The sequence below is a fragment of the Rhinoraja longicauda genome, unplaced genomic scaffold (assembly GCF_053455715.1).
Source record: "Rhinoraja longicauda isolate Sanriku21f unplaced genomic scaffold, sRhiLon1.1 Scf001552, whole genome shotgun sequence".
Classification (NCBI taxonomy): Eukaryota; Metazoa; Chordata; class Chondrichthyes; order Rajiformes; family Arhynchobatidae; genus Rhinoraja; species Rhinoraja longicauda.
This window is the reverse complement of record NW_027602767.1, coordinates 1-27,287: the sequence shown is the minus strand read 5'-3', so window position 1 is coordinate 27,287 and position 27,287 is coordinate 1. Positions and strand designations below refer to the sequence as shown.

Sequence of the window (27,287 nt, the reverse complement as noted above, 5' to 3'; positions counted from 1 at the left end):
ATAATTGTACTGCAGCAAACACATTACTGGAGGAACTCAGCAGGTGCTTCCAAGTACTGTGGAAGGAAAGGAATAATCTATGTCTCAGGTCGAGACCCTGCACCAGGACTGAGAGTGTAAAGAGGAGATAACCAGAGGAGAGGGTGAAGATTTCACGAACAAAATGTGTCAAAGTCGAGCTGCAGCAGTTGAATTTCATTCGAGGACCCTCTGGAATGAATCCAAAGCCTAGATATTTAGCGCCACTGAAAACCAAAGATACTAGAAGAACAAGATGGACTACTTCCTTGAAATCGCTATACTGAACTGTAGTATACAATGGAGCGTAACGCCCCACCATTTTAGTAGGCAAAATCCGCTGTTCGCTATGCCTCTTGTAGTGTAATCAGTGTTTTGGGGGAACAGTATGTTCCCATTAAAATGCAGAATATATCTCATCTATCAATTCACAGATTTTTGTTAATTTTTCTTTTTTAATGTTTCTGCAAGTTTCTGCCTACTAAAACAGCACCGTGACATACTATGGTTTTTAGGGTCGAGTGGTCTATCTTGTATCTTTGCTCAAAACTGTTGTCCAACTTAGTAGGCAGCGAAATTGAGAGTCCATCAGCTATTACATAAGTGTAGGTGCTGCAGCAAGCATCAAGGGCCAAGACTAAGTAACTGGAATGCAGCACTTTGATTCTCTCCCTGCTGCTCAGGGGAGTGACTAAAACAATGTAAGATGCTGAACTCGACAATCAGTTATTTATTAGTTTTTTTTTGCCTGTTCTATGGTATTGTTCTATATCCTTTGATTGGCACTTGGGTATGCAGGGAATGGAGGGGTATGGATCAGCTGCAGGTAGAGGATTTATAGTGGCATAATTTCAACAGACATCTTGGCAACACAGACATTGTGGGCCAAAGAGCCATAATGTTCTTTATTCTATTCCTTTCTTTTAGTCAGTCAACTTTAGCTTAACAGTAACTTTGAGGATGATTTGGCAACATTCAAATCAGTAACGTTGGCAAAAGCGTGTCAACCATCTGATTCACTTCCAAAGACAACTCGTACAAACTACTTTTATTCTGTACATGACCAGATTTTTAATTGTGCAATTTATATAGGGTACATAATCACATGGCACCTCTGAACCTACCTATTGTAACATAACCGCAGCAGGGCTCCTGGTAAATCCTCCTCTTCAATCAGGAGTTGTACAACCACAGGAAGGGCAGGAATCCGTAGCACTTCTCTATTAGCCAATTGATATTACTGTCCATACTGTAGGAGGATGAAAGAATCTGGAATGAGTACATATTGTAATTCAGCGATAGTGATTCAGCAGTGGAAGTCTCGCCTCACTATCACCACCACCTTTTCCACACTAAAGAATTCTCCACCTGACGTCTTCGGAGTGGGGGTGGAAACCGGAGAAAACCCACTGTCTGAAGCTGTGGGGAGAAGGTACAAACGCCGTACAGCCTGCACCTGTAGTCAGGGTCGAACCCGGGACACTGGCGCTGTCAGGCAGCAACTCTACCGCTGGGCACCTCGACCCCCCTCTTGGTCTCAACGCAAAATGCGGGACGATTTCCAGATTCCCACCTGTTTGAACGCGGCAAGTAGTGTTTCACATAACACGGCCCAAGGGACAAGCGCCCGGGACCCTGGGAAGGGACAAGCGCCCGGGGGGGGGGGGGGAGGGAGCGCCCGGGGGGGGGGGGGGAGGGAGGAGGGAGCGCCCGGGGCCCTGGGAAGGGAGCGCCCGGGGGGGGGGGGGGGGGGGGAGGAGCGCCCGGGGGGGGATGGAGCGCCCGGGAAGGGGGGGAGGGAACGCTCGGGGGGGCGAGGCGGGGAGGGAGCGCCCGGGGGGGGAGGAGGGAGCGCCCGGGGGGGGGAGGGAGCGCCCGGGGGTGGGGGGGAGGGAGCGCCCGGGGAGGGGGGGAGGGAGCGCCCGGGGGGGGGGGGAGGGAGGAGGGAGGGAGCGCCCGGGGGGGGGGGGGCGGGGCCTCAGACAGGGACGACGCTTTACGCCGCCATTGTGAGCTGTGGACCCGCTGGGTGTCGCCGCTTGGACCCGCGGCCGGGCCCGGACCCGCAGACGGACGGACGGACAGGAGCGGCGCTGAAACCTGCAGCTTCCCGGCCGCCGCCGCTCCCCCTCCACCGGCCTCGTGCCCGCGGCGGCAAGATGGCGGCGCGTCGCATCACGTGGCGGCAGCGCTGATTACGAGGCAGGGACGTCACGTGCCCCTCCGTCCAGTGACGGGATGGGAACGTCACGTGACGTCGATTGATTTGCATGGGTGGGGCCGGCAGGTGCCAGTCACTCCCTCATTGGTTGGGGCGGGAGGGTCGCGTGATCTTCATTCATGACGGGTTGGGGCGTCACGTGGTGGCCATTCATTGATGATTGGGGAGCTGGGCGTCACGTGGTGCCCATTCATTGATGATTCGGGGCGGGGCCGGGCGTCACGTGCCGGACATTGATGGAGCAGAAGATGGACACAAAAGGCTGGAGTAACTCAGCTGGACAGGCAGCATCTCTTCTGGAGAGGAGGAAGGGGTGACGGGTTGGGCTGAGACCCCGCTTCAGACCAGGCCGGCAAGCAGAGGAAACAGACAACAGTCCAGCACAGGACTATGGCCCACTTCCCCTGTACTGACCCTGATATGACCCTGAAGCTGGAGGGAGGAATGTAACAGGTGGGGAGAGGGGTGTGGAAAAATAGATGGGAGTCCAATGGGGCACATGGGAGAGACAGAGGGTATGGGAGAGACAGAGGGTATGGGAGAGACAGAGGGTATGGGAGAGACAGGGGGTATGGGAGAGACAGAAGGTATGGGAGAGACAGAGGGTATGGGAGAGACAGAGGGTATGGGAGAGACAGAGGGTATGGGAGAGACAGAGGGTGTGTGGAAGGGGGGGTTAGTTGGACATTGACTGAAAATGGACAATTCAATGTTCATACTGTTGGTTTGAAAGCTACCCAAGGGGAATATGAGCTGCTGTTCTTCCAGTTTTTTAAAGTGGCCTGGGTCATGCAGTCAATGCAAAGGCTTTGTGTGGAAGGGCTGGTATCTAAAGAGAGACAGAGAACTGGAAAACTTGAACCCTGAGTGAAACACAAAGTGCTTGAGTATCTCAGCGGGTCAGGCAGCATCTCTGGAGGGAATGTTGCAGATTGGAGCCCTTCACACCCTGCCAATATTAGATAATGCGGGTCAGAGTCCCACAAACATATCAGGGTACTTTTCAGAGGCCACATGAGTGCATTGTCATAATAGAATCTATTAAGCCGATAGCACTCCCAATATAGATTTGACAACACAATGTACACATGGATAAAGATTGTGAATATAAAACCCCATGTACAATTTTGGATTTCTTCTTTTCATATCTTTCTGAATATATTTTATTTTTTAAATAAAGAAAGGAAATGGGCCATCCTGAATCATGTAAATGTTCAAGGCAGGGCTTTGGAAACTGAAGACAGACACACAAAGCTGGAGTAACTCAATGGGTCAGGCAGCATCTCTGGAGAAAAGGAATAGGTGATGAGTGGGGTCAAGATCCTAATCAGTGTCCAAAGCAAAGATTTTTTAAAAAACAACTGCTGGAGGAACATTGGATCAGGCAGCATCTGTTTAAGTAGAGGACAAATTACGTTTCAGGTCAGGATTCTTCTTCAGAGTGATGGCGTAGAGGGGAGATAGCTGATAGAAAGATTTGAGGGGAAGGGATGGGATAAGAGCTAGGAAGTGATCGGCTGACCCTGATGATCAGTCCGAAGGAATCCAACCTGAATGAACGGATAAATTTATTTGCCAAGTATGTGCATTTTCAAGGAATGTGCCTTGGTGCTCCGCTCACAAATGACAATACAAACATACATTTAACAATTAAGAATGACGCATAAACACATCGAAACAGTACGGATACAATATTACGGTCTAAACATGTAAGTGAAAATAAACCAGAGCAAAAAAGAGACTACAGACTTTGGTTATTGAGTAGAACAACTACTCGTGCAAAAAAAGCTGTTTTAATGTCTGGCTGTGGCTGCTTTGACAGTCCGGAGTCGCCTTCCAGAGGGAAGTGCTTCAAAGATTTTGTGGCCAGGGTGAGAGGGGTCAGAGATCATCTTACCCGCTCGTTTCCTGGCCCTTGCACTGTACAGTTCGTCAATGGGGGGGAAGGTTGCAGCCAACAACCTCAGCTGAGCGAACGATCCGTTGCAGCCAACAACCTCAGCTGAGCAAACGATCCGTTGCAGCCTCCAGATGTCGCGCTTGGTGGCTGAGCCAAACCAGACCATGATGGAGGAGGTGAGGACAGACTCAATGATAGCAGTGTAGAATTGGACCATCATTGCCTGTGGCAGATTGTGTTTCCTCAGTTGCCGCAGGAAGTACATCCTCTGTTGGGCCTTTTTGACTGTGGAGTCGATGGTGCCCCCCCCCCCATTTAAGGTCCCTGGAGATGATGGTTCCAAGGAACTTAAATGACTCCACAGATGTGATAAGAAAATAACTGCTGATGCTGGTACAAATCAAAGGTATTTATTCACAAAATGCTGGAGTAACGCAGCAGGTCAGGCAGCATCTCAGGAGAGACGCTCTCAGGAGCGTCTGAAGAAGGGTCTCGACCCGAAACGATGTCCATTCCTTCTCTCCTGAGATGCTGCCTGACCTGCTGAGTTACTCCAGCATTTTGTGAATAAATACCACAGATGTGATTGTGGTGTTGTTGATGGTGAGTGGGTGTAGGGGAGGGGGATCTCATCAAAAGTCTACAATTAGTTACACTGTCTTAAGAGCATTGAGTTCCAGGTTGTTGCGATGGCACCAAGATGCCAGCTGTGTCACTTCCCATCTGTTGGCAGATTCCTCCCCATCCTGGATCGGTCCAATCCATGTTCTGTCACCCATCCATGTTCTCCAGGGATGCTGCCTGACCCGCTGAGTTACTCCAGCATTTTTTGTCTATCCAGGTGAGGAGGGATTAATTGGCAGGTGAGTTAGTTGGAGGTTATAAATACAGAAGACAAATGGCGCACAAACCGTAGAACCAGGGCTGGCATGAACAAGGATGGGGGCATAAAAATGGTTGATTTGGAATTGGGAAGGGTGGGAGATGAGTGGATGGAGGAGTAAAAAGGAACTGGGTGATGAGGGTGGGGGGATTTATGTGTTTTTAATAATTTTGTATGTGGCATTCACTGCCAGAATCAAAAATAAAATCAGGAACCAGTTTGCGATTTATGCAGCTAACTTGTGATTAACAGAGTAAATTAAAAAGAAATATGAATTTCACCATTCACGCTACCTCCTCTAATCTTTCAGCCTCTAGGTTTTCAGTGCATCTTCATACTTTGGTCTCTTGCATATTTCCATTGGAGATTTAGCATGGAAACAGGCCCTTCGGCCCACCATGTCCACGCTGACCAACGATCGCCCATTCACATTAGTTCTGTTATCCCACTTTCCTCACCTGCTCCCTACACATTCGGGGCAATTTTACAGAGACAAATTAGCCTACAAACTCAATTTGTCTATGGGATGTGGGAGGAAGACCTCACACTTGCATGGAGAATGTACAAATTCAACACAGACAGTGCCCAAGGACAGGTATCACAACATGCTGGAGTAGCTCAGCAGGTCAGGCAGCATCTAGGAGAGAAGGAATGGGTGATGTTTCGGGTCAAGACACTTCTTCAGGATCGCACACAGATCTCTGGGTGTGAGGCAGCAATTCTACCAGCAGTGCCACTATATCTTGATTTCAGAAAATGAAATGTTGGTAACTTTGGTTACTAAAAATAATAAACTATTCATTTTCAGTCTTAAATATCTAAGTCACGCTATGTCCCCCTTTACAGCTATGTTTAATTCAGTTCAAGACTATGGGGCAGCACAGTGGCCGTAAAGTTGCTGCTTAAAAGTGCCGGGGACATGGAATCGACCCTGAATATGTGTGCTCTCTGTATGGAGTTTGCTCGTTCTCCCTTTGATCACATGGGTTTTCTGGGGGTGCTCTTCTTTCCTTCCACATTCCAAAGACGTTCAGGACCCTTTCTCAGACCCAACCCAAAACGTAATCTTTTCCTTCTGTTTATAACATTGTTTACAGAGTACTATGTTTACATATTGTGCTGTGCTGCTGCAAGTAAGAATTTCATTGTTCTAATTGGTTCATTAGAGAATAAAACACTCTTGACTCACGTCCCGAGTGTGCAGAACAAACTGGTGTACGGGTGATCGGTGGTCGGCATGGATTCGGTGGGCCGAAGGGCCTGTTTCCGCGCTGAATCTTTAAATAAACTAAAAACACTAAAACGAGAGTGTGTTTGAAAAAGGGTCTCGACCCGAAACGTCACCCAATTCCTTCTATCCAGAGATGCCGCCGGCCCCGCTGAGTTCCTCCAGGGTTTGGTGTCTATCTTGGGAGTGATTCGGCGTCGGATTTCAGCGGTCACGGCGGGGCGGCGACAGGACAGCAATGGCGGCGAGATCTCCCACAATGCAAAGGGAGCGAGAAAGTGCCCGGCGCCGACCAGTTGCCGCGGCAGTGCGCATGTGCAGGGCGGCCGGGAATATGCGGGCGGCGGCAGTGCGCATGTGCAGGGCGGCCGGGAATATGCGGGCGGCGGCAGTGCGCATGTGCATGGCGGCTGGGGACGCGCGGGCGGCGGCAGTGCGCATGTGCAGGTCGGGCCGGGGACGTGCGGGCGGCGGCAGTGCGCATGTGGAGCGGCCGCAGAGTGGAGACCGGGCGGCCCGGACACGGATGTCGAGGGGTGGGGGCGGAGAGTGACCCAGAGAGAGAGCGGGGGGGGCGGGGCCGCTCAGTGTTGACCGGTAGGTGACCCGGGGGCTCTGAGAGCGGTGCCCGTGTGCCGGCAGCGCATGCGCCAACCTCGGGCCGGGCCCGGAGCGGAGCGGAGCGGAGCCGCCACAAAGCGCCGGGGCCGCGGCTGCGCGTCAGACGCCGCCAAATACGCGGGAAACCCCATCCCTGGGCCCAGGGATCCGGGATCGTCCCAATCCTGCACCGCGACCACCGGGCTGGAGCTGGAGCTGCAGCCGCCCCCCCCCCCGTCCCCCCCCGTCCCCATTCATTAACCCCCCCCCCCCCCCACACGGGCAGTTTCATCCCAATCACAGGGATTTGCATCAACCTCATTCAGGGATTGATCCCAATCTACTATCCCGCGGATTTCCATCCCAATACTGAGCATTGCACGACGCCCCGACCCCAAACCCAGGGAATTATCCCCCACACATACACGGGCATTTACATCCCAATCCCATGAATTTGTATCCTATCTAAATCAGGGATTGATCCCGACCCCCTATCCCGATGTTGAACATTGCAAGATGCCCCCTTCCCCAAACCCAGGGAATTATCCCACCAACCGCACATGGGTGGTTTTTATTACAATGCCACTTATTTCCATCCTATCTAAATCAGGGATTGCCCCTCCCCCCCCCCCCCCCCCCAGACCTCCCATCCCGGGGATTTCCCTCCGAATGCGGGCCCTAGCAGGATGCTCCCAGTGCAAACCTGGAGAATAAGTGAGTTCGGTATCGTAACTGCACATGCCCAGGTCATAGGTCGCTCGTGCTAAACTGGCTGCGCTGGTGCATGTATGCGCACCTGCGTTTCATCCGTAATTTCCAGATTTACTTCTTCGAGGTAAGAAAATACTGCTTTCAAAACTATTAACTAGGTGTATATATGGTTAATTTGTACAAAACTACGATGAACACATCCTTCGACAAACACATCAAACACATCACCAAGACAGCCTTCTTCCACCTCAAAAACATCACCCGTCTCCGTCCATCCCTCTCCTCCACACCTGCAGAAACCCTCATCCACGCCTTCATCACCTCCCGTCTGGACTACTGCAACAGCCTCCTCTATGGTTCACCCTCAAAAATCATCAATAAACTCCAATACATCCAGAACTCCGCTGCCCGTCTACTCACCCACTCATCGATCCGTGACCATATCACCCCCGTCCTTTACAAGCTCCACTGGCACCCCATCCCCCAGAGAATCCAGTACAAAATCCTTATGACCTACAAAGCCCTCCATAACCTGGCCCCATCCTACCTGACTGACCTCCTCCACAGACACACTCCAACCCGTACCCTCCGCTCTGCTGCTGCTAACCTCCTGTCCCCCCCCATCCGGACCAAACTCAGATCTTGGGGGGACAGGGCTTTCTCCATCGCTGCTCCCACACTCTGGAACTCGCTACCCCAAACCATCAGAGACTCCTCCTCACTCACCACATTCAAAACATCACTGAAGTCTCACCTGTTCAGCACTGCCTTCAATCACTGACCGTCACCTCACCTTCTTTTTCCTTTTCTGTTCGTTTACTTATTTATCTATTTATTTTCTTCTCTATGTTTTAGTAAACCCTGTAAAGCGTCTTTGAGTGTTTAGAAAAGTGCTATATAAATGTAATGCATTATTATTATTATTATTATTATGATTTTGTTGGTTTTATTGCTTTATGCTTCGGTGAGTGAGCGAGATAGTGACAATTTTCTTTTGCATTGTAAAAGAAGGGTCGAGACCCTTCTTCAGAAGTCTGGAAAATAAGCGAGTTAGGTATCTCGCTTCAGACTTCTGAAAAAGGGTCTTTACCCGAAACTTCACACATTCCTTCTCTCCTGAAGTGCTACTTGACCCGCTGAGTTACTCCAGCATTTTGTGTCTACCTTCGATTTAAACTAGCAACTGTAGTTTTTTTTCCTAGAGTTTGAAGGGCAGAAACAGTTTCCCTTTGCAAATTGACAGTTGTGGCTGTCACACACATTCTACATCCACTTATTCAGGTGATACGTGGTACTCCCACAGCCCAAAGTTGCACAATTGTGCATGGCTTTGCCCAGTAACATATAAAACAAAATATATAATAAAGTCAATCATATGTTAAGTCAAATAGAGTCCTGTAAGCATGCCCATTACATACCGGTCCAAGCAAACAAAAATTGGCATGGCTTTGCTCACTCACCGAAGCACAAAGCAATAAAACTAACAAAATCAACGTAGTTTTGTACAAATTAACCGTAAATACGCCTAGTTAATAGTTTTGAAAGCAGCATTTTGTTACCTCGAAGAAGCAAAACTGGAAAATACGGATGAAAAGCAGGTCTGTATACGCGCAGCAGCTCAGCCGGCAAGAATGTTTAGCGCGAGTGACCTATGACCTGGGCATGCGCAGTTGAGATACCGAACTCGCGTATTACCATCATACCTGCACAAGGGCGATTATTACCCCAATCCCAGGAATTTTCATCTGCTGAAATCAGGGATTTATTATGATCTTCCATCCCGCAGATATCCCTCCCAATGCTGAGCATTGCAGGATGCCCCTCCCCCCAACCCAGGGAATTATCCCACCTGCACACGGGCTATTATTATTGCAATGCCAGAAATATCCATCCTTTCTAAATTAGGGATTGTTCCCACTCTCAATGTGGAATATCGCAAGATGCACCTCCCCTAAACGCAGGGAATTATCCCCCACCCACACATGGGCAATTTTGATCTCATTCCCAGTAATGAGCATCCTATGTAAATCAGGGATTGATTTATCCCAATGCTATCCCAATCCCAATGCTGAGCATTGCAAGATGCCCCTACTCAAACCCAGAGAATTACCCCCCACCCACACACGGGCGATTATCCCAATCCCAGGAACTTGCAGCCTACCTGAATCAAGGATTGCCCCCAACCCCGATCCACAATCCCGTGATTTTCCTCCCAATGCTGAGAATTGCATTGCTGAGATCTTGTGTTTCTCCCACACTTCAAAGACGTGGAAGTTAATTAGCTTCTGTAAAATTGTAAATTGTCCTATCATGTAGTATAGTGCTAGTATACGGGGTGATCGCTGGTTGGCGCGGACTCAGTGGGCTGAAGGGCCTGTTTCTTCTCTGAAGTCTAAAGTAAACTGTAAAGACAGCATCCGAGCAAAGGATGGATCCTGGGTCTCTGGCGCTGTGAGGCGGTGACTCTACAGTTGGACCACCCTGCTGTTCTTGAACTCTATATATGAGCTGTTGTGATGCGTTCTACATTGGCTGACCTGCAGCTGCTGCCTGTGGTCTATTCTCAGTGCCCGCTCTCCAGGTGGGATCAGTCTGCCAACTCCATCTGACGCACGTGCAGCCATGTCCCAGGTGGTGGGTTTCCGAGTGGGCGCCGAGTTCTCGAGCTACAACGAGCTGCACCGGGAGTATCGGCGCTACCAGAGGGACAGCTCCGTGCAGATGTGGACCAGGCACTCACGGACCATCAAGGCGCAGCGGCGTCGGGCACCCAAGCGCCCGATGAACGACGCGCTGAACTTTGCCGAGATCGACTACGCGTGCATTCACGGCGGCAAGTTATTCAAGACCAAAGGATCCGGCAAACGGACAATCCAGAGGTGAGGAAATACTTGCAGGGGTGACACAGCGGCCCAGTTGGTAGAGCCACTGCCTCACAACGCCGGGGATCCCGGTTCCATCCTGACCACGGGTGCTCTCCGTGTGTGGAGTTTGCACGTCCTCTCTGTGACCAGCTGTGTTTCTTCTGTGGGCTTCAGTTTCCTCCCGTATCCAAAACGTGCGGGTTTCTTGGTTAATTGGCCCTCTGTAAATCATCCCAAGTGTGTTGGGAGTGGATGACAAAGTGGGAGAACATGGAACATGGTCGACACCTGCTCCTGTTTCCTACCTTCTTATTTAAAGATGTTTTTATCCTTTTAAATTTAATAATATGTTTAGCCGGGTAGTTAGTTTTGTTTGGAGTTACATCATGGAAACAGGCCTTTCGGCCCATCGAGTCCACACCGCCCACCAATCATCCATTCACACTAGTTCTATGTTATCCCACTTTCTCATCCACTCTCTACACACGAGGGGCAATTTACAAAAGCAAATTAACCCACAAACCTGCACGTCTTTAGAATGTGGAAGGAAACCACTTGGGAAAAACCCACGTGGTCACAGGGAAGACGTACATTCTCCATACAGACAGCACCCGTAGTCAGGATCGAACCTGAGTCTCCGGCGCTGTGAGGCAGCAGTTCCTCTGCTGCCCCTGTCTGTCTCTTTCTCTTTTTTTCTCTGTCTCTCTCTCCCCTCTCTTCATTTTTTTCTCTCTTTTGCACTCTTTGTTTTCATCTTTGATTGTGTGTGTGTGTGTCTCCACGCCTCTCTCTCTCTCTCTCTCTCTCTCTTTCTCTCTCTCTCTCTCTCTCTCTCTCTCTCTCTCTCTCTCTCTCTCTCTCCCTCTCTCCATCTCTCTCCCTTTCTACCTCTCCCTCTCCATCTCTCCACCTCTCTCCTCTCTACCTTTTTACCTCTCTCCTCTCTCCCCCACCACACATTTTCCCATTCCTACTCGCTGGGATTGTATAGAGTGGTTGAGTCATTCCACACAGAAATAGGCCCTTCGGTCCAACTTGCCCATGCTCATCGAGATGGCCCATGTACACCAGTCCCACCTGCCCTCAGAACCTTCCCTATCCATGTGCCTTTCCAAATGTCTTTTAAATGCTAGAGTACCTGCCTCAACTACCTCCTCCCGAAGCTAGTTCCATTTACCACCACACTGTGCAGAAAAGGTTACCCCTCGTGTTCTTTTTAAATCTTTCCCCTCTCATGTTAAACTGTCATCTGGATCTTGATTCCCCTATCCTGGATAAAAGATTTGTGCATTCACCCTATCTATTCCACTTGTCACATACAATTTGCTGTGTTAACACAAGGGACACGGTATTATCCATGTTATCCCACTTTGCCATCCACTGCCTGCACACTTGGAACAATTGACAATTTGATAGTTTGTGTTTTATGGTTCAGAGACTGGATTGATATCCCAGTGGGGGAGTGTGATATTATCCTATTAGATCACACAGGGTCTTCCGCCTTCAATGACCATCAAGCACCCAGCTTGTTATGTACTGTGTGTAGGACGGAACTACAGATGCTGGTTTACACTGGAGATAGACACAAAATGATGAAGTGACTCAGCGGGGAGGGCAGCATCTCTGGAGAAAAATAATAGGTGACGTTTCGGTTTGACACCCGTCTTAAGGCTGAGAGTCAGGGGGGAGGTAAACTAGAAGTTTCTCCCACTCTCGGCGTTCTATCAATTTCACTGTCGTCTTGCTTAGTTTCACTGTTTGTATCAACTTGTTATCACCTTCTCCACAGCCAACAATAGACCATTGTGGGCTCCACCTTTCCTTTATCATTGTTGCTGGCTTTGATTTGTTCTTTCATTCATTTGTTCTTTGTAACCCTTCATCCCCCTAGTTCCCTCTCCTCTGACTCTCAGTCTGATAAAGGGTCCCAACCAGAAGAATAAGGGGTAGGCCATTTAGAACAGAGATGAGGAAACACTTTTTCAGTCAGAGAGTTGTGAATCTGTGGAATTCTCTGCCTCAGAGGGCAGTGGAGGCTAATTCTCTGAATACATTCAAGAGAGAGCTAGATAGAGCTCTTAAGGATAGCGGAGTCAGGGGGTATGGGGAGAAAGCAGGAACGGGGTACTGATTGAGAATGATCAGCCATGATCACATTGAATGGCGGTGCTGGCTCGAGGGGCCGAATGGCCTCCTCCTGCACCTATTGTCACCTACTCCTTTTCTCCAGAGATGCTGCCTGACCCGCTGAGTTACTCCAGCATTTTGAGTCCATTTCCTTTGTTATGCACTATGTTATCTTACACCAATCCTGCATGAATCACATTTTGTTACAGCTGTTGCTTCAAGTCCCCCCAGTTTGTGAAAGAGTTTATTATCAGTCAAAGGGCAGTCATTCATCACACCATCTTGTCTTCCCACTCACACTGCTTCATGGCCAATGTCAATGGAATATTTCTGTTGGATTCTGTGATGATTGTAAAAGATCGCCATACATTGCTGGTCTGAATCATCCTACCATAACGAGAGAGCAGTCCTGAACTGCGATCTTCCTCATTAGTGACCCTCGGACTATCTTTGTTTGGACTTTACCTTGCACTAAATGTTATTATTATTATTATTATCTATACACTGTAAATGGCTCAATTGCCTTCCCACTGTCTGGTTAGCATGCAACAAAGCTTTTCACTGTACCTCGGAACACGTGACAATAAACTGAACTAAACAAAACTGAAGGGTCTCAGTCCAAAGCGTCACCTATTCCTTTTCTCCAGAGATGATGCACGACCCGCTGAGTTACTCCAGCATTTTGTAGCCTTATCGATTGACCCAGTTGGCTTACACACTGCCTCCCACTGTCTTTTTCAGAACCAACAAGATGAAGTGTCCCTGTGTCATTAAAGTCCGTCTTTCTGCGGATGGAAACAAGTTTGTGGTGAAAGAGATGAATGAATCGCATAACCACACAGTGCCGCAGGTAAAAGCAGAACACACACACCAGCCAGGTAGAGTAGTTGGATCTGCCACTGCTTCAGATTGTCGGCTCAGTGTGTGTGCGTGTGTGGGGGGGTGTGTGTGTGTGTTGTCCCACCTCTCCACGTTTTCAGAGAGCATTAGACTAGTCCTGTACACGCTCGGTTCCAGCCTTGGATCCTGGGCTGTTGAATATCTTAGTTCAGCAATACAGCACAGAAACAGGCCCTTCGGCCCACTGAGTCAGCGCCAACCGGCGATCCCCCACATTAACACTATCCTACACACACTTGGGACAATTTACACATGCACCAAGCCAATGAACCTCCATACCTCTACATTTTTAAAGTGTGGGAGGAAACTGAAGATCTCGGAGAAAACCCACGCAGGTCACGGGGAGAACGTAAAAACTCCATACAGACAGCACTCATAGTCGGGATCGAACCTGGGTCTCCAGCGCTGCAAGCGCTGTAAGGCAGCAACTCTACCGCTGCGCCACCGTGCCGTCCAGAATATGTCCACGTAATTATTTATAAAGAGTTTATCATAACTCTGTCTCTCTGCCCGTGGTTTTGCCCGTGAGAGAATGTTACCTGTGGCACCAACACATATCGTTGGGACTTAAAGCTGTAGCCTGCAATAAAATGGGATTTGTGCAGAATTGGCTCAAGATAACTTAGCAACAAAGATGGACTCAACAAGCTGGAGTAACTCAGCGGGTCAAGCATCATCTCTGGAGAAAAGGAATAGGTGACGTTTCGGATCCTTCCCGGCTGGTCTGAAGAAGGGTCTCGACCTGAAATGTCACCTTTTTCTTTTCTCCAGAAATGTTGTCTGAACCGCTGAGTTGCTCCAGCTTTTTGTGTCTAGAATTGGCGTAAACTAGAATCTGCTGTTTAGTTTAAACATACAGCGTGGAAACAGGCCCTTCAGCCCACCGAGTCCAGGCTGACCAGCAATCCCTGCACATTAACGCTATCCTACCCACATCAGGGACAACTTTCAATTTTACCAAGCCAATTAGCCTATAAACCTGTACATCTTTAGAGTGTGAGAGGAAACCGCAGCTCCCGAAGAAAACACATGGGGCGAACGTACAATCTCCGTACAGACAGCACCCGTAGTCAGGATCAAACCCGAGTCTCTAGCGCTGTAACACAGCAACTCTTCCGCTGCACCACCGTGCTGCCCCGACACATAGAATAGAACAAGATGGGTGCTTGATGGTCATTGCCGGCAATGTAGGTGGAAGAGCCGGTGTGATTCTATGGGATGATATCACACTCCCCCACTGGGATATCAATCCAGCCTCTGAACTCTGACAACTTTGCCATTGTTTAACAGAGTCACACTCGATATCACTAGTCATTTCCCTCACAGTAACAAGTTTTATTTACGTAGTTCTAACGCACTAAAAATATCTCCAGCTTTCAGGGACATTATCAAAGTAATTGATGTGAACTGCCTTAGCAGGGATTCTGGAGATGACCTATAACTTAGGTGGAGTTGGTGGATTTCAAGGAATGTCTTATAATGGGGTTTAAGGAGGCAAGAGTGTCTGAGGGTGATCTGAGAGAAGTATATCTGTTCATGAGAGGCATAGAATGGAGACTCTCAGACTATCTTTAATTGGACTTTACTGGACTTTATCTGATGCTAAACATTATTCCCTTTATCCTGTGTCTGTGGACTGTGGACGGCTTAGACACAAAAATCCGGAGGAACTCAGCAGGTCAGACAGCATCTCTGGAGAAAAGGAATACATGACGTTTCGGGGCAAGACCCCTCTTCAGACCAGAAAAGGAATAGGTGAAATTTCGGGTCGAGACCCATCTTCAGATTGATGCTTCCTGACCCGCTGAGTTACAGCAGCTTTTTGTATCTATCTTCGGTTTAAACCAGCATCTGCAGTTCCTTCCAACACATTTCGACTGTGGACGGCTTGATTGTAATCATGGATAGTCGTTCTATGGACTGGTAGCATGCAACAAAAAAGCTTTTTGGTACACGTGACAAGAAACTAGACTAAACTAGATGGGGAATATGGTCCGATTGTTTTTACCCCATGGTAGTTGTGGAGGTGCAGAGACACAGAGGGAGAAAGTTCCAAATAGCTGCTGAAGGCAAAGTCAATTGGACAGGGATAAAAGTTCAGGAATGGGCTGGGGCCAGAGTTAGAGAGATTTTGTATTATATATATATATATCTGACCGAGGCGTAAATGTAGATGGGTTGGTGAGTAAGTTTGTTAATGACACCAAAATTAGGAGTTGCAGACAACGAGAAATGCTGTCAGTAGATATCAGAACGTAGACCAGCTGCAGAAAGGGGTGGAGAAATGGCAGATGGAGTTTAACCTGAGCAAGTGTGAGGTGATGCACTTTGACAGGTTAAATGCAAGGAGAGAGGATACAGTTAATGGCATGACCATTAACAGCATTGATGTGCAGAGGGATCTTGGAGTTCAAGTTCATAGCTCACTGAAGGAGGCAGCACAAGTAGATGGGGTGGTGAAGAAGGCCTCATAAGTGACAGGAGCAGAATTAGGCCATTCAGCCCATCGTCTATTCCTCCATTCAATCACGGCTGATCTATCTCTCCCTCCTAACCCCATTCATCTGCCTTCTCCCCATAACCCCTGACACCAGCAATAATTAAGAATCCATCTATCTCTGCCATAAATATATCCACTGACTTGGTCTCCACAGCCTTCTGTGGCAAAGAATTCCACCAATTCACCACCCTCTGACTCAAGAAATTCCTCCTCTCCTTCCTAAAGGAATGTCCTTTAATTCTGAAGCTATGGCCTCTTGTCCGACACTCTTCCACTGGAGGAAGCATCCTCTCCACATTTATCCAAACGTTTCACTATTCGGTACGTTTCAATGAGGTCCCCTCTCATTCTTCTAAACTCTATCGAGTACAGGCCCAGTGCTGACAAACGATCATCATATGTTAACCAGTATGGGTGAAACGTGTGGTATGCTTGTCTTCTGTGCTAGGGGCATTAAATATAAGAGTCAGCAAGTCATGATGCAGCTCTATAGGGCTTTAGTTAGACTGCATTTGGAGTATTATTTGCAGTTCTAGTCGCTCCATTACAGGAAAGGTGTGGAGGCTTTGGAGAGGGTGCAGAGGAGGTTGACCAGAATGCTGCCTGGATTAGAGGGTTTCAGCTACAGGGGGAGGTTGAATAAACTTGGGTTATTTTTTCTGGAGCGTCAGAGGTTGAGGGAAGACTCGACGGAAGTATATAAAGTTAAGGTCGGCAGTCAGAGGCTTGTGCCCAGGGTGGAAATGTCCAACACGAGACGACAGAGTGATATGGTGAGAGGGGGGAGGTTTAATGTGCGAGGCAAGATTTTTACACAGAGAGGGGTGGGGGCTGGGAATGCACTGCTAGAGATGGTGGTGGATGCAGATACGATAGGGGTGTTTAAGAGGCTTTGGGAAAGGCACATGGAAGTTCAGGGAATTGAGCGATATGTATCATGTACAGGGAGATGAGATCAGTTCAACTTGGCATCATGTTTGGCACAGATAATGTAGGCTGGAGGGCCCATTCCTGTGCTGTTCTGTGTTCTAATATGGGATCTGAGCTTAGTTTACAGATACAGCATGGAGACATAGGCCTACCTAGTCCATGCTGATCATCGACCACCTACGTGCACTGGTTCTATGTTGTCCTACTTTCTCATCCACTCCCGACACGCTCGGGGCAATTTACAGAGGACAATTGACCTCCAAACCGGATGAACTGACCCTAGGATCTTGCTTGTACCCCACAGGAAGAGGAGGAGAGGCTCCGGCACCAAAGGCGCTTTGTTACAGCGCTGCGCGTGGACCCCACTTCCATCGTCTCGCTGCGGAGTAATGGAGCTGGTGTCCAGGTGCAGCTGGGGGAGGTTGCCGGCAAGGTGCTCACTGATGAGGATGCCCATAGCCCCGCACGCAAGGAGAAATGGGACGAGTTCAAGACCAACAAAACCGACTTGGAGATGATGGTGCCCACACTGGCAGCCGTCAAGGGTAAGGTCATAAGGAATAGGAGTAGAATTAGGCCATTCGGCCCATCAGGTCTACTCCGTCATTCAATCATGGCTGATCTATCTCTCTCCCCTAACCCCATTTTCCTGCCTTCTCCCCATAACCTCTGACACCCGTACTGATCAAGAATCAAGGTAGGTGAAGGTGTCCTCGCTTGTCCCAGGCCTAACCGGCTGCTCCAGGTTTGCACCACTCCCTCTCTTGTCCTGGGGTATCCTGCATCCTTCCTTCATTCCGGAATAATGCGGATCACCCCTTTATTGGGTTAATGATGACCATTTGATGGCTCTGGGCCTGTACTCGCTGGAGTTTAGAAGGATGAGGGGGGACCTCACTGAAACTTACCGAATAGTGAAAGGACCGGATAAAGTGGATGTGGCGAGGATGTTTCCACTAGTGGGAGAGTCATGGACCAGAGGGCACAGCCTCACAATAAAAGGACGTTCCTTTAGAAAGGAGATGAGAAGGAATTTCTTTAGTCAGAGGGTGATGGATCTGTGGAAATCATTGCCACAGATGGCTGTGGAGGCCAAGTCTGTGGCTATTTATAAAGCAGAGATTGACAGGTTCTTCATTCGTTAGGGTGGCAAATGGGGTTGAGAGGGAAAGATAGATCAGCCATGATTCCTAGACTCTCCCACAGGTGGAAAGATCCTTTCCACATGCGCTCTACCCTGGCATTTCACTATCTGGTAAGTTTCAACGAGGCCCCTCCTCAACGTTCTAAACTCCAGCGAGTACAGGCCCGGTGCCGTCAAACACTGATCAGATGTTAACCCAGACATTCCTGGTATCATTCTGGTAAACCTCCTCTGGACCCTCTCCACCGCCAGCACACCCTTCCTTAGACATGGGGCCAGAACTGCTCCCAATATTCCAAATAAATGGATGAGGATTGGGTGTGGATCCTCCTTCCCCCATCTCATGATAGTGCACTGTCTTGTCACTAGATCGCTCCCTCCTCTCCCCTGGGATAGTCAATGACTTTTACACTTCAGAGATACAGCGCGGAAACTGTCCGTTCGGCCCACCGAGTTGGTGCTGACCAGCGATGGTCCTGTACGCTAACTTACACACACAAGGGGCCATTTCTTTTTACAACTTACTGAAACCAAGTAACCTACAATCCTGCAAGTCTTTGGAGTGTGGGCGGAAACCGAAACACCCAGAGAAAATCCATGAACGTACAAACTCCGTACAGACCGCACCCACAGTCAGGATGGAACCCGGGTCTGTAGCGCTGTAAGGCAGCAACTCTACAGCTGTGTCCCCAATACTTTCTCATGGGATCGCTCTTGGATCGTGCCACGCACTCTTCAGATGACTCTTCCCTCCTGGAACCCCACCCAGGCTGCATCTGCAGTTCCTTCCTCCACCTGTCACTTGCAAGGCTTTGTCCTGCCCCCACCTCTCTTCCAGCTTTCTTCCTCCCCCCCTCCCCCCCCCCCCCCCCGACTTGCCACAATTAGTTGAAGAAGGGTCCCGACCTGATACATCACGTATCCATGTTTTCCAGACATGTGTGGGAAAGAACTGTAGGTGCTTGTTTACACCGGAGATGGACACAAAATGCTGCAGTAACTCAGCGGGTCAGACAGCATCTCTCAAGAAAAAGAATAGGAGACGTTTCAGGTCAAGACTCTTACTCAGACCGAGAGTCTGGGGCGAGGGGAAACTCCAGAGATGTTGCCTGACCTGCTGAGTTACTCTCGCACTTTGTCTTTTGTCATGAACCAGCATCTGCAGATCCTTGTTTCTCCAGAGTTTGATAGAGCTGCATCTTGACTATCTGACTCTTGTACTCAATGCACCGACCGATGAAGGCAAACGTACATCACCACTGCCACTGTGCGTTACCAGTGCTTTGTTCAGAATCCATTTCAGAATCAGACTCAATTTATCGGCCTAGTTTGTACACAAACAAGGAATTTGATTTGGTGCTTTACTACACGTGATAAAAACACAAGACAGCAGACAATTAAAAAAACATTATAATTAAACAATGTAAAAATAAAGTGCAAGAGTAATAAGTGGCAGCTTTGCTAAATATTGCACGTGTAAATATCTAAAATGCACTTGGAGAGTTCATAATTGTTTGTCTTACAGACCAGAATGTAGTGGTGTAGAGTGGTTGTTAACTAGACCTACCACTCGTGGGAAGAGGCTGTTTTTGTGTCAGGATGTGCCCAGAGGGGAGGGCTTCATGAGAGAGTTAGATATACAGTGCATTCAGAAAGTATTCACACACCTTCACTTTTTCCACATTTTGTTATGTTACAGCCTTATTTTAAAATGGATTCATTATTTTTTTATCATCAATCTACACACAATACCCCATAATAAAAAAGTGAAAACAGGTGTTTAGAAATTTTTGCAAAGTAATTAAAAAGAAATAACTGATATCATATTTACAAATGTATTCAGACCCTTTACTCAGTACTTTGTTGAGGCACCTTTGGCAGTAATTACAGCCTCAAGTCTTCTTGGGTATGACGCTACAAGCTTGGCACACCTGTATTTGGGTAATTTCTCCCATTCTTCTCTCAAGCTCTGTCAGGTTGGATGCGGAGTGTCGATGCACAGCTATTTTCAGGTCCCTCCAGAGATGTCCGGGTTCAAGTCCGGGTTCTGGCTGGGCCACTCAAGGACATTCACAGACTTGTCGTGAAGCCACTCCTGCGTTGTCTTGGCTGTGTGCTGTTGGTAGGTGAACCTCCTCCCCAGTCTGAGGTCCAGAACGCTCTGGAGCAGGTTTTCATCAAGGATCTCTCTTTACTTTGCTCTGTTCATTTTTCCCTCGATCCTGACTAGTGTCCCAGTTCCTGTCGCTGAAAAACATCCCCACAACATGATGCTGCCACCACCATGCCTCACCGTAGGTATGGTATTGGCCAGGTGATGAGCAGTGCCTGGCTTCCCCCAAACGTGACGTTTGGCATTCAGGCCAAAGAGTTCAATCTTGGTTTCATCAGACAAGAGAATCTTATCTCTCATGGTCAGTGAGTCCTTTAGGTGCCTTTTGGCAAACTCCAAGCAGGCCATCATGTGCCTTTTACTGAGGAGTGGCTTCCGTCTGGCCACTCAACCATAAAGGCCTGACTGGTGGAGTGCTGCAGGAAAGTTGGCCTTCTGGAAGGTTCTCCCATCTTCACAGAGGAACTCTGGAGCTCTGTCAGAGTGATCATCGGGTTCTTGGTCACCTCCCTGACCAAGGCCCTTCTCCCTTGATTGCTCAGTTTGGCCGAGTGGCCAGCTCTATGAAGAGTCCTGGTGGTTCCAAAGTTTTTCCATTTAAGAATGATGGAGGCCACTGTGCTCTTTGGGACCTGCAATGCTGCAGAAAGTGTTTTCTACCCTTCCCCATATCTGTGTCTCGACACAATCCTGTCTCGGAGATCTACGGACAATTCCTTCTTCTTCATGGCTTGGTTTTTGCTCTGACATGCACTATCAACTGTGGGACCTTATATAGACAGGTGTGTGCCTTTCCAAATCATGTACAATCAATTTAATTTACCACCGGTGGACTCCAATCAAGTTGTAGAAACATCTCAAGGATAATCAATGGAAACAAAATGAACCTAAGCTCAATTTTGAGCGTCATAGCAAAGGTTTGAATACTTATGTAAATGTGATATTTCAGCTATTTCTTTTAAATTAATTTGCAAAAATTTCTAAACACCTGTTTTCGCTTCTTCATTCTGGGGTATTGAGTGTAGATTGATGATTAAAAAAAAGAATTTAATCAATTTTAAAATAAGGCTGTAATGTAACAAAATGTGGAAAAAGTGAAGGGGTCTGAATACTTTCTGAATGCACTGTAGGTCTTAGGGCTGATGGAATCAAGGGATATGGGGAGAAAGCCAGAACAGGGTACTGATTCTGGATGATCAGCCTTGATCATATTGAATGGCGGTACTGGCTCGAAGGGCCGAATGGACTACTCCTGCACCTATTTTCTGTGTTTCTACTTCAAAGAGTTTGTGGCCAGGGTGAGAGCGGGTCAGTCCCTTGTTCTGCCTGTTCTTGTCATATGAGGAAAGACTGGGGATGTATTCACTGGAGTTTAGAAGGATGAGAGGGGATCTTAAAGAGACGTATAAGATTATAAAAGGACTGAACAAGCTAGATGCAGGAAAAATGTTCCCAATGTTGGGGGAGTCCAGAACCAGGGGACACAGTGTAAGAATAAAGGGGAGGCCATTTAAAACTGAGGTGAGAAGACACTTTTTCACCCAGAGAGTTATGAATTTGTGGAATTCTCTGCCACAGAGGGCAGTGGAGGCCAATTCACTGGATGAATTTAAAAGAGAGTTAGATAGAGCTCTAGGCGCTAGTGGTATCAAGGGATATGGGGAGAAGGCAGGCACCGGTTACTGATTGTGGATGATCAGCCATGATCACAGTGAATAGCGGTGCTGGTTCGAAGGGCCAAATGGCCTCCTGCACATATTTTCTGTGTTTCTCTGACTCTTGTCTGCGTTTGCTTGCAGACGGCACGGTGGTGGTGGTGGTGAACAAGGCCAACGTGTTGCAGGCCATCTACTACCAGGACGGCCGCATGAAGCAGACCTTCGATAGGTTCCCCGAGGTGCTGCTGGTGGGTGCCACCTACAGCTGGGCGGGCCTGTGGCTGCCCACCTACCTGCTGCTGGCCATCGATGGCAACGGGGAGAGCGAGCTGGCGTGCCTGTGGTTCCTGCAGAGCGAGGAGCGCGAGACCGTCCGGCAGCTTCTGCGCATCTTCAGGCAGAAGAACCCGGCGGCGGAGGGAACGCGGGCGGTGGTGGTCGGCGGCAAGGCATGCGACGGGGAGCTGGTGACCGACGTGCTGCCCCACTGCAAGCCGCTGGCCTGCCTCGCCCACACCCTGAGCGTCTTCCAGGACCACGTGACCGCCGAGAAGCTGCACGTGACCGCCGGGCAACAGTAAGCACTGGCACCGCCATTCCCTCGTGGGGCCGGAGCGGAGCGGGCGGGTGGGTGGGGAGCCCAAATATTCCTCCTCCTGTCAGATTGTGTTGGTTTGTTAAAGTTGTGACTCTCGTCCCTCTGCACAATCCAGTCTCCCCATGTCCCATCTCCTCCACTCTCTGCCCTCTCTCTCTTTCTTCTTTCCTTCTTTCTTACCCGCTCCTCCTTCCCTTCTTTCTTTCTCCCCCTCCTTCCTCCATCTCCCTCTTCTCCTCCGCCCCTTCTCTCCTTCTCCTCCGCCCCTTCTCTCCTTCTCCTCCGCCCCTTCTCTCCTTCTCCTCCGCCCCTTCTCTCCTTCTCCTCCGCCCCTTCTCTCCTTTCCCCTACTCCTGTTTCTTCCTCCTCCTCCTCACCCACTCCACCCCTCCTTCACCCACTCCTCCCCTCCTTCACCCACTCCTCTCCTCCTTCACCCTTCCTCTCCTCCTTCCCCGTCCTCCACTCTTCCCCCTACTCTCCTCCTCCCGCCTCCTCTCCTTCCCTCTGCTCTCCTCCTTTCCCCTCTCCTCCACCATCGGGCAACAATAAGCTCTGGCATCGTGATTCCGTCGTGGGACCGGAGCGGGCGGGGGAAGTGGGGGAGGTTGGGTTATCCCAAATATTCCTCCTTCTGTCACGGCGTGGGTCAGATAAGGGTGCGACTCATTCCTCAACATGGTCTGCACAATCCAGTCTACCCCTGCCCCACTCTCCCTCCTCCTTTCCACCCTCCTCTCCCCCTTTGCCTGCTCCTTCCTCTTTTGCCCCCTCCTCTCCCCTTTCTGTAGATGGGGCATCTGGTCAGCATTAGATGGGGCATCTTGGTCAGCATTAGATGGGGCATGTTGGTCAGCATTAGATGGGGCATCTGGTCAGCATTAAATGGGGCATCTTGGTCAGCATTAGATGGGGCATCTTGGTCAGCATTAGATGGGGCATCTTGGTCAGCATTAGATGGGGCATGTTGGTCAGCATTAGATGGGGCATGTTGGTCAGCAAGGATGAGTTGGGCCGAGTGGCCTATTTCCATGCTGTTTGACTCCACTGTTCAGTAGTCATTGAGGAGGTCACTTTATTTTTCGTAGGGAAAGAAACGGTGGAGTTTTTCTTGTAGCCGCTGGGGACTGTTGAGGTGAGAGTTTGGTTTAGTTTTGGAAATACAGATTGGAAACGGGCCCTTTGCCCCACTGAGTCCACGCCGACCATTAATCACCCGTTCACACCAAAGATACTAGAGGAACAAGATAGACCACTCGACGTTAAAAAGCGTAGAAGGACATGGCACCATTTTAGTGGGCAGAAAATTGCAGAAACATTTAAAAAGAAAAAATAACAAAAATGTATGAATTGATAGATGAGTTATTTTCTGCATTTTAATGGTATCAACACACATACTGTTCCCCCAAAACACTGATTACACTGCGAGAGGCAGAACGAACGGCGGGGTTTGCTTACTAAAATGGCGGACGTCCCGCTCCTATACACACTACACTTCAGTATACACGAATTGAATGGAGTGGTCCATCTTGTTCCTCTAGTATCTTTGGTTCACACTAGTTCTGGGCGACACACGGGACAATTTACAGAGGCCAATTAACGTACAAACCTGCACGTCTTTGGAACTTGGGGGGAACCCGGAGAACCCGGAGGAAACCCACATGGTCACAGGGAGAGCGTACAAACTCCACACAGACAATGCCTGTAGACAGGATGGATCCTGGGACTGGCACTGTAAGGCAGCAACTCTACCGCTACGCCACCTTGCTGCACCGGGAGGTTCCTCACCTTGTCTCCTCTTCCCTTTCTTCCCGCCAGGAGCCAGCTGCTGCAGATCCTGCACAGTATGTGTTACGCGACGTCGACTGAGGACTACGACCTGCTGTACCGCCAGCTGCTGGACTCCAACGCGGAGAGCGCCGTCGACTACTTCCACAAGACGTGGCACGGGTCCCGCCGCCAGTGGGTGGAGGGCTTCAAGCACGAGAACGAGAGCTACCTCACCAGCACCCTCCAGCGGGTGCAGGTGATGAGCCAGAGGCTGGCGGCCGCGGTCGAGGACTTCTCCAACGTGACCTCCTTCACCCAGGACCTCCTGAAGGCCGTGGACACGGTGCGGGCCGAGTGCGACCAGCGGGTGTTGCAGAGTGAGCCCCCGGCAGGGCCAGAGGACAACTCCGCGGAGTGTTCCTACCGGGCGCTGCTCACTGACTTCGCCTTCCGCCGGGTGCGGACGGAGCTGCAGGAAGCAGAGTCGGTCTCCTTTCTCAGCGTGGAGGCCGAGAGGGCCTGGCCCGTGTGCCGGCGCCGGGCCCTGGTGACGGACCAGGCCAGCTGCCAGTGTGCCTTCCGCACCTCCATGAGGCTCCCCTGCCAGCACGTCCTGGCTCTCCGGCGGCTGCTGGGCTCCGACCTCTTTGAGTCCTCGCTCTGCGCCGCTCGCTGGACGCAGGAGCACTTCCTCGTCGGTCAGCTCCCGCCCGCGTCGCCGAGGGAGCGGGCCAAGGTGCAGCAGGAGCGATACCGCCAGGCCCTCAAGGTAGCTCGCAAACTCTCCTCCCTCGCCGCCCGGTGTCCGGCCGAAGACTTTGGCAGGTGCCTGGCGGTCATGACGGCCGTCACCGACATCTGGGCCAGAGGTGGCCAGGTGCAAGTCACCGAAACCAATGGTTTGTAGCGACGCAGTCTCCGAGAGAGTGAAGCAACGACACACAAAACATGGAGCAGCACAGCACAAGGACAGGCCCTTCAGCACACAATGAACATGATGCCAAGACCATCGCTTATCTACCTGCATATCATCCATATCTCCCCATTCCTTGCATATCCATGTGCCTACCTACTGCCTCGTAAACTCCATTATCACATCTACCTCTACCGCCACATATGGTTCATAAGATCATGTGACAGGAGTAGGATTCGGCCATTTGACCCATCAAGTCTACTCCGCCATTCATTCATGGCTGATTCATCTCTCCCTCACCCCATTCTCCTGCCTTCTCCCCATAACAGAGAAACATAGACAATTAGTGCAAGATCAGACCATTTGGCCCTTTGAGCCTGTACGCACCGCCATTCAATGTGATCATGGTTGATCATCCACAATCTCCCCCGTTCCTGACTTCTCCCCATATCCCTTGATTCCACGAGCCCTAAGAGCCCTATCTGACTCTCTTTTGAATGCATCCAGTGAATGGGCCTCCTCTGCCTTATGAGGCAGAGAATTCCACAAATTCACAATTCTGGCTGAAAAAGGTTTTCCTCATCTCAGTTCTAAATGGCCTAGCCCTTATTCTAAAACCATGGCCCCTGTTTCTGAACTCCCCCAACATCGGGAGCATCTAGCTGGTCCAATCTCTTAATAATCTTATATGTTTCTATAAGATCCGCTCTGATCCTAAATTCCAGTGAATACAAGCCCATTTGTTCCACTCTTGCATCATATGACAGTCCCGCCATCCTGGGAATTAACTCGTGAACCTATGCTGCTCTCCCTCAATAGCAAGAATGTCCTTCCTCAAATTAGGAGACCAAAACTGCACACAATATCCACGTATGGCCTCACCAGGGCCATGTACAACTGCAGAAGGACCTCTTTACTCAAATCCTCTCGTTATGAAGGCCAACATGCCATTAGATTTCTTCACTGCCTGCTGTACCTGCATGCTTACTTTCAGTGACTGGTGTACAAGGACACCCACATCTTCCCCTTTTCCTAATCTGGCACCATTCAGATAATAATCTGCCTCGTTCTTGCCACCAAAGTGGATAACCTCACATTTTCCACATATAAGATAATTAGGGGATTGGACAAATTAGAGGCAGGAAACATGTTCCCAATGTTGGGGGAGTCCAGAACAGGGGGCCACAGTTTAAGAATAAGGGGTAGGCCATTTAGAACGGAGATGAGGAAGAACTTTTCAGTCAGAGAGTGGTGAAGGTGTGGAATTCTCTGCCTCAGAAGGCAGTGGAGGCCAGTTCGTTGGATGCTTTCAAGAGAGAGCTGGATAGAGCTCTTAAGGGGGTATGGGGAGAAGGCAGGAACGGGATACTGATTGAGAGTGATCAGCCATGATCGCATTGAATGGCGGTGCTGGCTCGAAGGGCTGAATGGCCTACTCCTGCACCTATTGTCTATTGTCTATACTGCATCTGCCATATATTGCGCACTGACCCAACCTTCCCAAGTAACCCTGCATCCTCATAGCCTCTTCACAGTTCACTCTGCCACCCAGCTTTGTATCATCTAAATTTGCTTATGTTACTTTTAATTCCTTCATTTAATCATTAATATATATTGTAAATGGTTGCAGTCACAGGACCAAGCCTTGCGGCACCCCACTAGTCACTGCCTGCCATTCTGAAAAGGACCCGTTAATTCCTACCCTTTGTTTCCTGTCTACCAACCAATTTTCAATCCATGTCAATATCATACCCCCAATACCATGTGCTCTAATTTTGCCCCACTAATCTACTGCGTGGGACCTTATCAAAGGCTTTCTGAAAGTCCAGATACACTACATTTACTGGCTCTCCTTTATCCATTTTACTTGTTACATCCTCAAAAAATTCCAGAAGATGAGTCAAACAAGATTTCCCCTTCATAAATTCATGCTGACTTGGACCAATCCTGTTACTGCTCTACAAATTCACCGTTATTACTTCTTTAATAATTGACTCCAGCAACTTCCCCACCACCGATGTCAGGCTAACTGGTCTATAATTCCCTGTTTTCTCTCTCCCTCCTTTCTTAAAAAGTGGGATAACATTAGCTACCTTCCAATCCACAGGAACTGATACAGAATCAAGAGAACATTGTAAAATGATCATCAATACGTCCACGATTTCTAGAGCCACCTCCTTGACTAACCTGGGATGCATACCAGGCGCTG

The 27,287-nt window shown here is 49.4% G+C and overlaps 1 protein-coding gene across 1 annotated transcript; it reads left to right on the top strand.

The window, feature by feature from the left end:
* Positions 1–7,583: 7,583 nt before the first annotated feature.
* Positions 7,584–25,226, top strand: LOC144591718 (zinc finger SWIM domain-containing protein 1-like). Its single transcript, XM_078395751.1, has 6 exons — positions 7,584–7,685; positions 10,129–10,440; positions 13,294–13,402; positions 17,187–17,427; positions 21,939–22,374; positions 24,214–25,226. The coding sequence occupies exons 1-6, from the start codon at positions 7,639–7,641 to the stop codon at positions 25,070–25,072; spliced, it is 2,004 nt and encodes a 667-aa protein (XP_078251877.1). The 5' UTR covers positions 7,584–7,638; the 3' UTR covers positions 25,073–25,226.
* Positions 25,227–27,287: the final 2,061 nt, after the last annotated feature.